This window comes from Sebastes umbrosus, chromosome 3 (genome assembly GCF_015220745.1).
Source record: "Sebastes umbrosus isolate fSebUmb1 chromosome 3, fSebUmb1.pri, whole genome shotgun sequence".
In the NCBI taxonomy this organism is placed as follows: Eukaryota; Metazoa; Chordata; class Actinopteri; order Perciformes; family Sebastidae; genus Sebastes; species Sebastes umbrosus.
In genome coordinates this window covers 29,543,339-29,557,167 of record NC_051271.1, presented here as the reverse complement: position 1 = coordinate 29,557,167, position 13,829 = coordinate 29,543,339, and the positions used below count along the sequence as shown (strand labels likewise).

At 40.6% G+C, this 13,829-nt stretch overlaps 1 protein-coding gene across 1 annotated transcript; it reads left to right on the top strand.

The window, feature by feature from the left end:
- Positions 1–2,478: 2,478 nt before the first annotated feature.
- On the top strand, positions 2,479–13,345 carry syngr2b (synaptogyrin 2b). Its single transcript, XM_037764009.1, has 4 exons — positions 2,479–2,735; positions 8,002–8,239; positions 9,722–9,858; positions 11,435–13,345. Exons 1-4 carry the CDS (start codon positions 2,625–2,627, stop codon positions 11,687–11,689), a joined length of 741 nt encoding a protein of 246 aa, XP_037619937.1. The 5' UTR covers positions 2,479–2,624; the 3' UTR covers positions 11,690–13,345.
- Positions 13,346–13,829: the final 484 nt, after the last annotated feature.

Genomic DNA, 13,829 nt, shown 5'->3' with positions numbered 1-13,829 from the left:
GATACAAAGATTAGTTTGTGGTGGTCACATGACTTACTTAGAAAGACAAAATAAATATTTTAAATGAAAATGTAAGTCTAGACATTTTATTTTTTTTTATTCCATTTTTTAAATTTTTTTATTGCTAATTTGAAATGTGCGGGAGGAAACCTGAGCACCTGGAGTAAACCCAGACATAAACATCCTGCTACTTTCTAATCTGAGGTTTAAGATGTTCCGAAAGTCTGTATTTTGGCTCCCCCTTACCTGCAGAGACGTAATTGGCCTCTTCACCACAAGTGAAACCCAACCCTCCAAAGATTGTATCATTTGCAGTCTGTTCTGCATTCTTCACTGCAGCATCATGTGCATCCCCTCTCTGCTCCTGCAGTCTGACACGTTTTTCAGCTGCCAGGACACTGAAGTTATGTAATTCTGTGGCCTTTATAGCCTTGAGAGTGGTCGTGGTTGCCTATTGCTTCTTTAAGGGCGCCAGATTGTCAAAAATCGGACCTGTCATGAGCTCCCTGCACCTCCCTGCTTTTTCAGTCGGTTTTAGGAAGAAACTGCAACTTGCAGCATCACGTTTCTCCCTTTTCTGCTCCTGCAGTCTGGCACATTTTTCAGCTGCCGTGGAGACATTGAAGTTCTGCATATCAATTCTGGGTTTTTTTCTGTCAAACTTGACAGAAACAAAATCAAACTCATCAAACCAGTCCTGGTTAGTGTTTCCACTCTTCCAACAATCACAAACTCTGGTTTTGGTCGAAATAAACCCTTAATTCATTGCATTAGATGTGAAAAGAAACAGCCATTATGCTCTCTTCAAAGGGACCAGACTCCATTGAAAAACACAGTCATTTCGAATTTGTTCCTATTAGTCCATCCATCCATCCATCCTTGACTTTGACAAACACCCAGTATGTCAATAAGTCACAATGTAGTATTTTCGATGGCAAGTGCCATAAATGGCAACATGATCTGTTCTGCATTCTTCACTACAGCATCATGTGTCTCTGTGCTCCTGCAGTCTGACATGTTTTTCAGCAGCCAGGGAGACATATTTAGCTTATTTAACATAAAAAAAGCCGTTGCAGTGTATGAATGCAGGAAGAAGACCCCCAGACCCCTATGGAAGTTTTTATTGGACTTTATTAGTTGTAATCCACAGAAGACATTCCACAAATGTGTACCATGATTTTTCCAAATATTTCACTATCCACAAACATGTATTTTTTGGTTTTGTGTTGTGTAAAGTCACATCCACAAAAATACAGGGCGATTTGCAAAAACGCATAACTTACTCTGTAAATACGTATTTTAAGGTTTACATGTAAAGTGATATCTACACATTTGTGCATCTATTTCGCATTTGCAGATCGCTTCCTGTGGATTTATGGGCCACATGACATTTGTAACTTTCCTCCTGTTTGTTTACAGAATTTTGTCCGATTGGTACCGCAACAGATCTGCAGATAATAGTTGTAATCCACAGAAGACAATTCACAAATATGTACCGTGATCTGCAAATATTTCACTACCCACAAACGTATTTTTGTATTTGTGTTGTGTAAAGTCACTATCCACAAAAATACATGTTTTTTGGATAGTGAAATATTTGGAAATCATGGTACACATGTGTGGAATGTCTTCTGTGGATTACAATTAATAAAGTACAATACAAACTTCCATAGGGGATAAACGGCTTTTTTATGTTACTGTAAATAAGCTAAATATATCTCCCTGGCAGCTGAAAAACGTGTCAGACTGCAGGAGCAGAGAGGGGATGCACATGATGCTGCAGTGAAGAATGCAGAACTGATCATGTGTCAGATCCTTTATGGCACTAGATGGACTAATAAGAAATGACTGTGTTTTTCAATGGAGTCTGGTCCCTTTGAGGAGAACATAATGGCTGTTTCTTTTCACATCTGATGCAATGAATTAAGGGTTTATTTCGACCAAAACCAGAGTTTGTGATTATTGGAACAGTGGAAAGACTAACCAAGATTAGTTTGATGAGTTTGATTTTGTTTCTGTCAAGTTTGACAGAAAAAACAAAACAGAATTGTTATAATTGTTGTAATAAAAACTTCCATAGATCCCCGCTTTTGTTTTGAAATCCTCACTATTTTTGAGGCAAGTCAAGGCAAGGCAAGGCAGCTTTATTTGCATAGCACATTTCAGCAACAGGGCAATTCAAAGTGCTTTACATAAAACATTGTGACAAAGTGCAAAAGAACATTAAGACATAATTAAAACAGTTATAAAAACATTAAAGATTAGAAAATAAAAACAAGCTAAAAATAAAAGCTAGGATAGAAACTAAAATAGAATATAAGGATAGAATATATAATATGAGGTCTCAAGGTTGTCAAATCTGGCTGCAGTATATACTAAAAGTAAAAAGTGAAAGTATGCGGTTTGGAACGCACCCCGTGTTTCCTGTCTCCTAGACTCCGCCCCCTCTGACGCGCTGCTCCTGTGAGCGTCGCTGGTTCTTCCTCTACTCTGGCGGAGCAGCACCGACAGGAGGAGCTGATAGTAGTCTAGTCTAGTTGAGTTGAGTTGGCGGGCTGTTCGGTCCGGTTAGGTGTAAACCAAGCGGTGAGCTGAGCTCCAGAGGAAGCTGCTGAACAGGAGACATGGAGGAGACGGGCGGTGCGACCGCGTACGGGGCTTCGCTCGCAGGAGGAGGCTTCGACTTCAACAAGTTCATCCGACAACCGCAGACCATCGTGCGGATCCTCAGCTGGGTGAGAGAGAGAGCACTGTGTGTGTGTGTGTGTGTGTGACTGAACAGCGCATGTTCAAAGGTTAGACGGAAGTTATGTTCAACATGGTGTGAGAGCAGGTGTCCTGCAGCGTGTAAACTGGCTCTGTGGAGCCTTAAAAGCTGTATTATCTCTGTTTGTGTTAGTTAGAACAACAACAGGTTTACTTTATGCAGCGTCTCTGCGGGGCGTCATGTGACAGACAGCAGCTCGGAGACAGCACAGCTCAACACTGCTGCTGTCAGAGGAGAAGACAGAAAACTCACACACACTGACACGGAAGCATAGACTGTATGCATATATATATATATATATATATTCTATATTTAGTTTATTTATATTTTAAAAGGAAATTATCATCACATTTAATTAATGATGTCTAATTATCTTTTGATATGTTAACATATAGTTTATTTTCTTCTGTTTTGTTTTTTGTATGTATTTCATTGTTTTTATTGGATTGTTTTCCACTGTTTGGTTAGGGTTTTTTCTGCACATTTTGTGTATTTCTTGTTGTTGTTTAACTTTTGTTGTATTTTTAAAATTATGTTAGTTTAGATCTTTCTTCCTTTTTTGTTATTGTTTTTTTTTTTTACCCTGGGGTTGGGTGGAAGTCCTTTCTATAAGCCTGTGGCTTCTTGACCTCTCCTGACACATTTCTTGTTTTTTTTTTTCATTGACTGGATTTTATGCAGTTTTATATATGTGCAAATAAATAAATAAAAAAAAAAATATATATATATATATATATATATATGTATACATATATATATATATATAGACACACACACACAGTACTAAATATAGGATGTATGATCATTTAATCTGTCAGTGATCTCTGCAGTCTAGCTGTGTTCACCAGCCAGCAAATTACTACATTACATTCATTGTAACTTCTAAAGACAGAATATAAGACATTACTTTCTTCTACAATATTTTATGTGTTGAATACAAGACAATCATGTCAATTATAATAATAATAATGATAATAATCTTTATTTGTATTGCACCTTTCTAAACATAGTATCAAAGTGCTTGCACAGATACAATGAAATACAGACAAAATAAAGACAACAATAAAAGAACAAAACATAAAGACCAAATAATGAGAAAACTAAAACCTGTAACCAGTGCTATCAAAACAATAAGTTACTACACATAAGCCAAAAGAGGATAATATAAGATGTGGGAAAAGGTGCACCAAGCTGTTGCCTTACAGAGTCAAAGAAAAAAAAGGCTTTTTATAAAAATGGGTTTCTAAAAGAGATTTAAAATTGGTAGTAGAGCTAGCTAACCTAATTATCATAAAGGGATTTGTACAAACATGGTGTATTTGCATAAAGAGGGTTTTTTATGTACCAGGGAAAGTTCTTCTGGGAAGTTGTTATGAGCTGCTGATCACCTGTTGCTAGGCAAATCTTGTGGCAAAGATTTGTTTTTGTGGTTAGGACACTGATCTGGAAAGTCCAAAATGATTTGTAACCAGACAGGTTGTGCAATAAAATACATTGTTGTCCAACCCTGCGTGATTGTGAGCAACAGATTGAAGGGTTGGGTTTGTCCTTGGACATCTCCTTGGTGAAGTATAACATTTGGTTTTACTGGAAGTGACTGCTTTCGACATCCCGTCTTGGGTAACCGACATGACGGTTGATTTTCATTTACTTGGTCCATGAAGCGTAAACTATTTGTTAGGCCTCTAGCTAATGCACATACAGGGTGAGGAAACGCACAGCTTCATCTGGATACTGTGACATGTCCAGTGTGGTAGATGAGGACTGAATGTGCCCTTGGGTTGCCACAGCCTGCTGAGTGTTTATGTGTTTGGGAATAACTGTGTGTGAGATTATGTGTGTGTCACTGGTAAACAGCGGGCTGATGGGAAGGTAAGGTGATACCTCTCCCCCGTTGACCCTCGCTGTTACTCTGGGTGAATGTGTGCCAGTGAATCTACCTCTCAACACACACACACACACTCACACTCAGTGCAGCTGTGCTCAGCTCATCTCAAATTCACACTGGCTAGATCGCCATGTATTTTCCGGTGATTTTAATCTTACTTTGATGACACAAGAGAGGATTGTTTGCTCTGTAACCCTGCCTACAGATCCCATAATGCACCACACACCTGCTACTGGATCAAGGAAAGTCTGCGAACAATGGCTCTTGGTCATTTATGGTGCTTAATCACATCACTATACCTTCTTTGAAAAAAAACAAACAACAGTTCATATTCTTTAGTGATCCTGCTGTCCTGACTGTTAAATGGGAAACAGTTTATTTAAGTTAAATAATGCACGTCTGGTAGTGTTTTAGTTCATGTGTAAACTAGGGCTATCAAAGTTAACGCGATAATAACTCGTTAATGCAAATTAGTTTTAACGACACTCATTTCTTTAGCGCATTAACGCAACTTGCGATTTTTAGGTTGTAGCGGGCTCAGTTTTAAAGCTAGAGTGAAGATACTGGTATCATCTTGTTGCGAAGGAGGCTAAATAACGCTCCAAACTTACAGAAAACTGACATGGCCATTTTCAAAGAGGTCCCTTGACCCTCTGACCTCAAGATGTGTGAATGTAAATGGGTTCTATGGGTACCCACGAGTCTCCCCTTTACAGGCATGCCCATTTTATGATAATCACATGCAGTTTGGGGCAAGTCATAGTCAAGTCAGCAAGCTGTTGCCTGTTGGGTTTTAGTTTGTCATGTTTGTGACCTGTGACGGTTTCTGGACAATATTTGTCATTGTTTTGCGTTTTACAGGAGAGTGTCAGGATTATTTGTGCTGTGTAAAGATATCTGACAGCAAAGCAACCCAAAAGAACATACAGTATGTACATATGTAAATGGTTATGACATCTGTCACTCAACACACAAACACTTTTCAACCGTTATGTATAGAAACAACCGTCTGCTCCACTAACGATCCCTCTGTTTCACTTTTGTCTCATGTTTTGGAACTCCCCACACTTACTTCCCTAATTTCTCTGACTTCTGCGAATTTTCGTTTTTTTTTTTTTGTCACATCAGCAGCAGGATTGTGGCCTATTTCTCTCTCCCTGCCCTCTCACCTCCTTCCCTCCTTCTTTCCCACCCGTCAAACAGTCCTTCTCTATCCTCCTCCCGGATCTCATTATGAGTGTTGTTAGTGGCATCTCTGCAGTCACATGGCAGGCAGCTGCACTCAGAAGTAGGTCACATGATGGTTAGGTGGGTAACCAGAGGAGACAGCAACAGGCCTCGGGACGGTCAGAGGGACCAGTTAGTACTCTTCACTTTATAAACACATACAGGAGTCTTTCTAGAGTCAACACTAAGACAAGTGGCTGTTTATGATGACATGTAATGATGATGTAACAAACCCACTGCAATACTTTGCAGCGGACCTGTAGATTCTATATTTGGCAAACCAGTCTCGACAAAGGGCACAACAGAACAACATAGGGACAGTTTAAATGCTTATTTTATTATCTATTATAAACACTAAAATCAAGGGGAAATCACTTGTCTCATAGCGGTACTAATTATCCTCGATTATTAAGGGAGGAAGGGAAGGCAGTCAGTGTCCTACTATAGAGGGGCAGGGAAGAACAGTACGAGGCCAAGGTCAGCTGCACTGCAGGTTGGTTCTTCGTCTGTCCATTAACATCATTTGGTGGTAGTCTTCTGAGCCATACCATGGACTAGGCTGGCAACACACTTCAGCCTCAAGGAAACCCAACCCGGGCCTTCAGACCGCGGCGCTTGGAGCTGACCCTGCACACAGAAAACACACTGGCCCAATCCCAATGTCCACACTCACAGACTCACAGACTTTGAGGCGCGTTCCCGCAAAGTCCATGAGGGTGTAGGAGGGCTGTCCCACTGTCAAATCATCAAGTCCTTTAGGGCTCTCTCGCTTTCTCTCCCTTTATGAACATTTTCCGTAAGGCCACATTTCTGCAGACTCTGCCTGAGGGAATTACCCGCAATTCATAGCGTTGTGGCGTTATGGTGCATTCAAATGGGGTCGTGTTCACCGTGTTCACCGTGTTCACCGTGTTCACCGTGTTCACGAGAAGAGTCCATATGAACGCCCCTCTCTTGTGGTATTCACGACTTCGTAGGTGGAAAGTTTCTGAAAGCTCAGAGCTCACGACTTGTGACGTGTTTGTTGACGTTGACAGAAATGGCGGAGGCCATGGAAGTTTTCTTTTCGGTACATAATAAGTGAATATATTGTAATTTTAGTCGTATATTGTTTTTCTTCGTAATGTTATAATATATCTGAGGAAAATGTTGATATTCCCGACAGTCTCATCTTTTTCCTCTGTCATTATGCCTTTGCATTTCCTACATTATGTTACCCGCTTGCTAAATTGTTAGCCTCTGTGGCCTCTAGACGCGTTAATATTGCCGTTGCTTAACAGCGGTGTTCTCACAACTTAACCACTTGAACGCCAAGCATATTGTGTGCACGACTTCCCATGTTGTAAACACAAACTCATGCGTTTCATTGGTATCAATAAGTAGACTACAGAATGGACGCACAATCAGGCACACCTGCCTTCAATCAGCACCTGATTCACACACACCTGAAACCACTCCCACTCAGTGTGAAGATGAGCTGATACGGAAGTGATGATACAGGTCTACCCTGTTACGATGTCACGGTGTTACACGTAATGATTGCATGTTTTGACCAATTTGTTAAAGTAGAAATGGATACGGGTTCCTTTCAGGACTTTCTTGAAATGTCATGTCACATCATTTTTGTCTGATGAATTTAGTTATCTCTCTTCTGTAAAGTTTGCTCTCAGTACTCAACCTGAGGATGTTTGCTGATTTGGTCACGTGATAATGCATTTTTACGTGTTTTACGCTCTCTCGTCGGTGCGTTCAAGGAACTCCTGATAAATCGAAAGCTGGCTGCTTCACAGTAAGCTTTATAATACAAAAGCTGAAATGACATATTCTTTGCATGAAGGCCACAGTCCTTTTATTCTTCCTCTGTGGTTGATTTTGTGACAGCAGAGCGCCTGATTGCAGTGGTAGATTTTCACACTGTGCTTTCATGAAGTGAAACCAATGGCCGCCTGAAAGTTAACAGGACAAAATGGTCAGCAGTAATGTAAAGTATGCAATGTGAAGTTAATGGATAAACTTGAAAAGCCAGCACTGTGTTCCTTCAACAGGACACTATCTTCTTGTGTCTTTGCAAATCATTGAAGGCAACTTTCTTCTTCTTCTTGTCTCTGATTCACTGTAGATATTTGCCCTGGTGGTGTTTGCTTCCATCACAACAGAGGGATATGTCAACCCTGCCCACAGTGCCGAGGCAAAGTGCATCTTCAACAAGAATGACTCGGCGTGTCATTACGCTATCGGCATCGGGGTGATTGCCTTCCTGGCATGTGTGGCATTCCTGGTGTTGGACGCTTACTTGCCTTTTATGAGCAATGCGCAGGAAAGGAAGTACGCTGTCATGGCAGACCTGGGATTCTCTGGTGAGCGTTAAAGTGATTTCTTTCTTGTTTGTTTTGCACTAATCAATATTTTTTATATAAACAGTGGATCAAATGACCTTGTGTAATGTGAAAGGTGTTGCTCATAGAATATAATTATCACTGTACTACTCTCTATGGGGTGTTTTAGCTTCTTTCAGCTCATTGTTTTGGTTTCACCTCTCATAAACCTCCTTTCCAGCCACAACCTGGACAGCTGTTTTCAGCAAAATAAAACTCTTAAAAACCCACTGTACTCCACACCAAAACACCACACATACAAAGTTAGTAACTAGCTGGTGAACACAGTGGAGCATTTAGCAGCTAAAGAGACAGATATTTCCCTCAGTAGTTGGTGGAGACCAAAAATGGAGCTAAAAGAGAGTGAATATTGGACACAGCCGACTCCAAATAAATGCTAATGTTGCTCTGTATCATGTTAAAATAAGCTAATGTTCACCGTCACAATATCTACTTTATAAGGTGATAATAGAGTGCTCCAGGGACGACGTATTTGTGTAGGCCAACAAGGTAGTTAGCATTGCCCTGGTTCCCTCAACAAAAAAACAATGGGATTTTTGGTTTTGGATTATTGCAGAAAATAAGCTCTGTGGAAAACCAACATTTATAATACTTACACGTTTTGTTCAGCAAGATAATCTTCACAAATGAACACCACTTTTTTGAAGTGTGAATACAATCACCAGAAGTAAAAAGCTAACGTTAGGCTTTGGCTACACCACGGTCGCATGAGCTCGACTATACACAACTAGGCCGTAAAGGAGGACGAGTCCCCGTAATGAACGTTTAGTAGTCTCATTTAGCCACTTGTTAGCAACCGCCTTTTTTAAGATGCATAAAAGCTTCAAAATTCACGAGTGGGGTATTTGTTGATGTATTTTATGTCATAGAACAAAACTTTAAAATCTCTTAAAGCTTGTGTTAACCACAGACCTTATTTCAGTCATCTAACTAAAAACCCATTAAATAAACCCGTTGACTTTGAGGGAACCTAAAGTGCTAACTCATTTCCGGGTTTTAGGACTCATTCCCGTAGCACTCTATATGTCAATGTTGTATTCATATAGAAAGCCTCTGAGTGCTGGCGTAATGTGCAACAGACCGCTGCCTGTTTTCCTGACGTAACATTACATGTATTATTCATCGCTGCGCACGGTAGACGATGAGTGGGCAGCAGATGACATCACACATTGTGATGAAGTTAAACATTCATCAGCTGTACATGACACAGTTCACAGTCAGCCATTCTTCAAGGAAACAAAGAAGTGGTAGTGTGAAAAACAGCTTGCGGTCACTTGAGCAGATGATAACAGGAGAGCCCTTTGTATTCATTTCACGTTGTTTTTAGTATGCTTTTCACACAAATTTACGTTTCATATCAGGGTTTTCAGCGGAGCACTTTTGATATCTTTTCATGCAGTGAGGAAAAACAATCATTTATATGTGTCTCTCTATGTTTTACAGGGGCGTGGAGCTTCTTGTGGTTTGTGTGTTTCTGCCTGTTGGCCAGTCAGTGGGCTAAAACTCATAATGTCAACGGTGTGCCCGAGGACGCTGCTCGTGCCGTTGTGGCTTTCTCGTTCTTCTCCATCGCCACTTGGGTGAGCAGGACTGCTGTTGTCTTCTTTTCAGCTCAGATTTTCATTATCATCTAACTCTCTGCAAGAAAGCTAATACGCATATTTCCCAAAATGTCAGACTATTCCTCTAAAGCTGCAGTCGGTAACTTTGAGCAAATATGATAAAAAGTTATTATTATAAAACCGACACAATATAAGAAAGTTTGTGACCCGGCCGCCATGTTGAAAACAGTCGAGCCAAAACCAAGCACCGCCCACCGAAACATTTGAGGTGAGAAATAGACATTACAGTAACAGAATATTGATTCATATTTGATCAGCGCTGTCCAGTTTGACAGTTTGATCGCAGTTTGACAGTTTCACAAGCAGTGATTGACAGCTGCTGTAGAGACTGCTCGGCTGTGACTGGTTGTTTTCCGTCAGTGCAGTCTTGTAAATGCATTTGGGAGCACTAAGTGGACACAAGGGAACATGATTTTTGTTCTGTCTCATGCACTACTGTCAGGATATAGTGACAGTTTTATAAAAATAACTTTTTTATCATATTTTCATAAGTTGCCTAATGCAGCTTTAACGCAGCAACTGGCTTCACATCATGCAGACTTGAAACCTGCTTAAGATACATCATTAAGTATTGTATAGCAGACTTAATAATAACACTTAGTAATAACACATGAAGTCACATATTTGTAAAAGTCCTCCAGGTTGGTGCTTTCAAGTACTGGTGGGAACTTCTGACATTTGACGCTTCAAACTCAGCTGCTGAACAATAAACCTTTTATTTTTAGAAATTATAATGAAGTTGCTCTCACACACATTTTCCATCTTGTGTAGCATATTAACCGTATGTTACAATAATAGCTGAGAACAAACACTCAGCATTTGCTTATTGTTTGTCTTCTGGACTTGTCTTCTGTAATCGCAAGCGTGTTCTTTAGCTGGCTTTCAAATCATGTGTTGGAGCTTCCCACCATCACTTGAATGCACCATTCAGAAGACTTGTCAAGAAAACCCTGCATTTAACTGCATTACCACACATCACACATGTAAGAGATAATGTACAGCGAGCCGTGTGAAATAAACCCAGACATTGTGAAATATACCCCTTCAGGGCGATGTGGCACACCGACGCAAACATTGCATCGCCCTGAAGGGGTATATTTCACAATAATGACCGACTAGCTGTACATTATCCCGCTTATTACATGGCTACTTTCTTAAGAAATCAATAATGTCACACAATAATGGTCTGCCAGAGTTCGATATCAGAACTGCGTCTATAGCAGCGGTCTGCTATAAAGAAATAACAGAACGCTTTGATTGACCAATCAGAATTACCGTTGATAAGCAGCAATAATGTAATGCATTGACTGACTAAATGTGTCATTGTGATGATGATCCCTCATCTGAGAAGTTTATTTTTACACTGGTATGAAATGAAACCAGCTCAGTTAGAAGTTGTGAAAAATACATCCATCAGTCAAAAAGTCAAAGTAAGCTTTGGAATATTTAAAATAGAAAGAGTGATTTATTGAAATGCTGGAAAAGTCTTCAAAGTAACTGTAAATAACGTTGACATTTTTACTTCACTGTGCAGGGAATCCTGACCTACTTTGCGCTGGGCCGTTTCCGCCGCGGTGTAAATGAAGTTACCATCCCGACCTATGCGGATCCGCCACCAGATCACATCACCCCCTACCCTCCGACCTACGCCCCCACCTCCTACAACCCCACGACCTACACCCCTACCACTTACGCGGCATATCCCACTAGCGTGCCCGACATGCAGCCTCCCTACACCCCAAACCCCCAGCCGCAAGGAGACGCCGGCTACCAGCCGCCCAACTACTGAGACTACGGGAGGTGACGTGGACGAGGTGGTGTTCCAGGTCATCTGTTGGTACGCTGATTGTAGTTGCACTGCACAGACCCAGAGCTATATCACATTGATGTGGCTTCACATTTGACTCAACACACTTTTACGAGTGTTGTCCGATTCGAGAGCCTGAGCAGTGCAACTGCAAGTCAGAGATAAGCGACACTGCTGTTTACGTCAACGGGTCTGTGGTCAGATCTTGAGACACTGTTGACTGTTGGTACTAGCGCTGGGATGATTGGGTAATCTGGCCTCAGACCTTTGTGCAAAGACGCAACTTTTTTTTACCTCAAATGGGCTGATCCTGAAGGGGAGAAGTAGATAGAATGTACCCAGGAGGTCAAAGGTCACAAAAATGTGACGACGTGAAGAATACCTGTGACGGCTCCAATCAGAGAGGAAGAAGCCAACACTTAATGTGTTCCTCTTTTACTCTCTGGTGGAGAATGTGCATATGTACATATATTTCACTGTGCAAAGCTGCCATTTTAATGGTCGTATGTGCCTAATTTTCTTTTCTTATTTGGTTTAGTGGATGTTTCCCCTTCGGTGTGTTTATCTTGAGAACCTTTAAACAGTTTAGGATGTATTAAATTAACAAATGATTTACTTTGTGGGTGTAGAGCAGTGGGAAAAGACCACTATAAAGCCAAATGTCCCCCCATGATTTAGTTGTTTTTTTTGTAAAATGTGGGTTCTGTACAGATTATGCAGTTAAATTTCTTAGCCATATAACCATAAAATCACCCCCAAAGGAAGGTTTTGCAATCTATGTGCTATAGTAAAAATGCTCCTGTGTTTGCCATCTCAACTAGCTATGTCTTTTAAGACCGTTGTAATCAAATTCGTTGCTGATGGGGACATGAGAAACCATAAAACCCCTTTATTTCTTTATTTCGTCCCTAGTCAGCGTTGCCCTTTAAACTCATAGCTGACGTCCAGATAGACAGGAGGAGGGAGGAGATAACTGCACTTATTGAACAGGTTTATCCACCGAGCATGTCCGTAGAGTAACTTATTAACCACCAGAAACAGCGCTCCGTCTCCAGCCCTGCGAACAGAGCGGCCAGCTGCACACTTCCTCCAAGGACTTCGTGACATTTAGTTTTTCTGAACACTGATGTTTATCTCCTGTTTACAGGCTCCTTAATCTAAACTGCTGAAGGCAGACTGCAGCGGGTGTGTCTTCTCTACCAATGACAGATTAACACCTCAGCCTGCAATGGTTTAGAATCAAACACCTGTCTTTTAGGAAGACTACTGGTTCACATTGTTGCTTTGTGCCGTGACAGTCTGTCAGTTTAACACCTCAGCTGCCTTGTCTGGATCCAGATCTGACTGAAGTCGCTCAGCAAATAGTGACGCTCAGAAATAGGCCTGAGGTCAGATTTTGGTCATTGTTGCGGGGGTGTAAGCGGACTTTAGATCTGCGACAGGCGGACCAGAAATTGAATGTGGTTATATTTATTAAACATAAAGCTATTGTGGTACCACATTGAGGACATTTGTACAAGTGGAAAGACACGTGCATAACCTACTGAAACCAAATATATGAAAACTACTGCTGTTGCTTTGTCATTTGTGCCTTAAGGAGAGAAATGAAACTTGATTAAATACTGAAGTTCAGCTGTGCATCACAGCTTCCCTCGTGATTTTTGCACAGACTGATTTTCATGCGCTGGGAAATCAGTTAAATCTGCTCTTCAGTTCACATTTAATAATAATAATAATAATAGCTTGGATTGGATTTAAAATCAATGAATCCATCTGCAGCTTTTAATCACACAACTTAAATCGCTCAACTGACAGTGAATTTCAAAATTGTGCCTTTAGACTTCTACTGTGTCCCGGTATAGTATTACAATAACACAAGGCTGAAATTTGATTTGTAACCCATTTTTTCAGTTAATTAACTTGATATTTTGTAAGATTCATTTGTATTTCAGACTAGAATGATTTGTGATGCTTACAATGGTTTTATAAAAACTGGCTCAAAATACTGGTCACTTTGGTTGGCTTGATTTGTTTTTCTATTCCAAGTATCTTTTGACAGCTTTGTGAAGTTGCCATGTGCCCTTTTGCTTTCATCTTGATTTCATGTCATGGTATCAGAATA